This window comes from Cebus imitator, unplaced genomic scaffold (assembly GCF_001604975.1).
Source record: "Cebus imitator isolate Cc_AM_T3 unplaced genomic scaffold, Cebus_imitator-1.0 Scaffold262, whole genome shotgun sequence".
NCBI classification, from domain to species: Eukaryota; Metazoa; Chordata; class Mammalia; order Primates; family Cebidae; genus Cebus; species Cebus imitator.
This window is the reverse complement of record NW_016107577.1, coordinates 1,613,865-1,617,621: the sequence shown is the minus strand read 5'-3', so window position 1 is coordinate 1,617,621 and position 3,757 is coordinate 1,613,865. Positions and strand designations below refer to the sequence as shown.

General features: G+C 49.9%; 1 protein-coding gene across 1 annotated transcript; it reads right to left on the bottom strand.

Moving 5' to 3' along the window:
- Positions 1 to 827: 827 nt before the first annotated feature.
- On the bottom strand, positions 828 to 3,313 carry LOC108283558 (UPF0472 protein C16orf72). Its single transcript, XM_017499928.2, has 2 exons — positions 3,248 to 3,313; positions 828 to 3,217 (listed from the first exon to the last, which is right to left on the bottom strand). Exon 2 carries the CDS (start codon positions 3,151 to 3,153, stop codon positions 2,332 to 2,334), a length of 822 nt encoding a protein of 273 aa, XP_017355417.1. The 5' UTR covers positions 3,154 to 3,217; positions 3,248 to 3,313; the 3' UTR covers positions 828 to 2,331.
- Between the last annotated feature and the right edge of the window lie 444 nt (positions 3,314 to 3,757).

The following is a 3,757-nucleotide window of genomic DNA, read 5'->3' as shown; positions in this document are numbered from 1 at the left end:
CCTCCCTTGGCATCCCTGGACACTCCCTACCCATTTTTCTGGGCCTGATTCAAATGCTACTTCTTCCAGAAGCTGTGACCCTCTCAGCAAGAAGAGTCTCTGTTCTCTGAATTCTGCACAGACCTTGGGCACTTTTCCCAGTTAGAAGCACCCTTTTGGCTACATAATTTATCTTCCAAGGCAGATGTGCTCTTTGAGGATAAGAATTGTATTTATATTTTTAATATTCCTTCTCAGAACCTAGCACAGTGCCTCAATAGCCATTTTTTTTTTTTTTTTTTTTTTGAGACTGCGTTTCGCTCTTGTTGCCCAGGCTGGAGTGCAATGGTATGGTCTCAGCTCATTGCAACCTCCGCCTTCCAGGTTCAAGCAGTTCTCCTGCCTCAGCCTCCTGAATAGCTGGGATTACAGGCACCCACCACAATGCCTGGCTAATTTTTGTATTTTTAGTAGAGACTGGGTTTCACCATGTTGGCCAGGTTGGTCTTGAACTCCTGACCTCAGGTGATCCACCCACCTAGGCCTCCCAAAGTGCTGGAATTACAGGTGTAAGCCACCGTGCCCAGCCAGTTTTTATTATTTGCTTTATTTCATTTCATTATTTTAATACATTCATTAATTACAAATCTACTGGAAAGGCCACACTAATGAAGCAGAAACAACTCTAATGTGAACACAAAGGCTATGTTTTGCCAATCTACAATATTTTATGCACTGGTTTTGGGAGACCCTGGGGAGACTTGGGCTTTTTAACTTCCCCCTACTCCTTCAATAATCACACTCCCACCTCCCCTCACTTCCCCCACCCCCCAGACCCCATACCTGCTCTACCTCCTTCATCACCTCCACACCACCCCACCCTCATTCAAAACCATGTTAGCCTTTTAGGTGCCCTAGGACCTTTGCTTCCAATTTTTTTCTACCCTTATACCCTCCTTCTCATATTTTTTCAGACTAGAGGGGGTAGATGTTTTATTACTCCTGGTTGCAAAGTGCATCCTTCAGGCAACTTCAGGCACTCCAACACTGCCCTAGTATCCAGATTGGTGATCCTGCGTGCTCATGAGCTCAACACACTTATACAAGATCTGTGATATTTAGGCAGAAATGTGGAAGAGTAGTTTCCAGCTCAAACACAGAGATTCTACTTGCTGATTTTAAAACTGATCTATTTTTCTGCTTTTTCTAAAATGTAATGATTTTAATGTTGTATTGATTTTTATTTATAGAGAAGGGATAACCTTTATTGAGTACTTTATCTACCAAGCATTGTGCTGGACACTTGAAATATAAACTTCACTTGATCCTCACAACCACCTTAGGAGACACACAGTTCCATTTTATAGATGAAAAACTGAGGTCAATAGACATTAAATAATTTGCTCAAGATCATGCAGTTAATTTATGAAGCTAGGATTCTGCTGGTCCTCTTAAAACGAAGCTCATACTTTTAGTTATACCATGCTGTATCCTTAATTAAAACCCAGAAGTTCATTCTGCCTACGTAGTCTTTCACTTCAAAACAGAGATTACAAAAAAGATGTAACCTCAAAAAAAGGAACTTTTTATATTCCTAAGAAAAAACGGCACCACTGAGCCACCATCTTATTTTATCAAGATCTCAATTGATGGTTTAGTTTTCTCCAAAAGAGCACTGAATTGACTCAATATCAAGTAATACCTGCATAACCAACACAGCACCTCTTTGCAGCATCACATAATCACCAAAATCAACTATTTTTCAAAATTAGAAAATCACAGCCTAATATGTATTACTTGCAGTTTCTTTCTAGAAATTAGGTGCATGGTACAGTGAGGTAAAAATGGAAGCCTCCGGATTTCACAAAGATGTCAAGTTTTACATTTTGATACAATGCAAATGAATTGGCAAATACCATTAAAGCCAACAATCAACCAAAGAAAAAGTATTCTATAACCAAGTAAACAACGTCTATGATTTCCCTTTAAGAATAAATAAGGTCAAATTTATTCATTCAACAAACATTTATTGAGCACCTGAAACTGTGCTAGGTGCTGAGGAATATAGCTGTGAACAAGATAAATCAGACTCCTGCCTTGACCAGATAGGTTTGCTTTAAATGATCCTGCAAACTACTACATATTTATTCTTTGCTAGGATTACATTTTTGGAAAGTCAGAGTCATATGAAGCCTCTTCTGGAATATTTTTAAAGTTTCTTTATGGCAAAATTGATAGAAATCTTTAACTTAGAGAAAGGAAGAAAGATGGTCTCCAGTAACAATTAGACAAGCGTGTTGATGGTTCAGTTCACTCTCAAGCAATATGGCGCCAGGCAACCAATGAGGCAGTTTAGACCATTCGGTTGCGCTTTTGGATTGGGGAGTCTGTGATGCCATCACTGCACTGGGCCGAGGTGCGCTTGCGGATCCCCCCACTGTCCAGGTGTAGGGCCAGTTCCTCTGAGTTGAAGGGATTCAAGTCGTCCTCCAAGAAGCTACTTTTTCGGCGCCCACTGCTGGCGACACCGCTGTCTTGAGGCGAGTCAGCCGATCTCATGCTGATGCCGGCCATTGCGCCACTGAGGCCATGAAGGGCGATCGCCTCCTGGAAGGGCTGCAGGTCGACGTCCACCGATGAGCTGGACTCAGTTGCCACAGCTTGGCTGGTGGCCCCAGTGGGTGCCTTCGGAGGTGTTCTAGGAGTGCGAGGCGGAGGAGGAGCGGGGGGCACTTTGCCACACAGGAAGCTAATCAAGTCCTCGCGACGAATGGTGCTCCGGCCCTTTTTCACCCACTCCAGCACATCTTTGATGCGACGCTGGTGGCCAACCTGGACACCCAAGTCAAAACTTCGTTGGTGGGCATCCCCGCTCTCTTTGTAGAGGCTGGTCACGGCCATGGCTGCATTCTGGAAGGGGTCCCACATGGAAAGTCCTGGCTGTTGACACCCAGAATCCTTGTAAAGCTGTGCAACGGCGGTGGCGGAGATCTGGAAGAGGTGCCACAGCTTCTGCTTCTCGCTCTTGAGCCCCGCCAACTCTGCAGCCGCCTCCTCCTGCTGCTCGGGGGGCAGCTGCTCCTCCTGCTCGGCCTCAGCCAGGCACTGGCGTTCCCACTTGGAAAACCAGTGCTCCGCGACCTCGGCCTCGCCCTCCTTCTGCTGCTCCTCCATCCTCCTCTTCAGGCCGCGCACCTCCACCACCGCCTCCTGCGCCGCCGCCGCCGCCGCCGCCGCCGCCGCCGCCGCCGCCGCCGCCGCAGCCGCCTACTCTTGCTCCTCCACCTCCTCACCTCCTGCTCCGAGCTCCCCGCCTCCTTCTGAGGCCGCCGCCTCCTTCGCGTGCGCCGCCCGGCGGGCGGGCGGGCGGCGGGGCCCTCAGGCCAACTGCTACGACGCTAGCCGCCCGCGGCCCTGGTGCACGCCCCGCCCCTCCCGCCGGCTCAGTCAACGGCAACCGCGCGGACGCTGTCTCCTCCGCAGTGGCGGAGATAACCCCGCGGCCGCCCGCGCCTCCGCGTTGCCCCCTTCCGGCCCGGCGGCCCGCTCCTAAGGCCCCCCCATGGCGCCGCGGCCTCCCCGCCGCCGCCGCCGCCGCCGCCTCGGTGGCTGCCGCCGCCGCTGCGGCCCCGCAGCTCGGTCCCAGCCCCCGCTAGCGCCGCGGCTGCAGCACCGATATCTCGGAGGGGGGCTGGCAGGAGCTTTGCCTCAACGCGGCACTTGCCTACCTCTTAGCCCCTTTTTCACACGTTTGGGACTTGTCGGCTTCATCCAATGA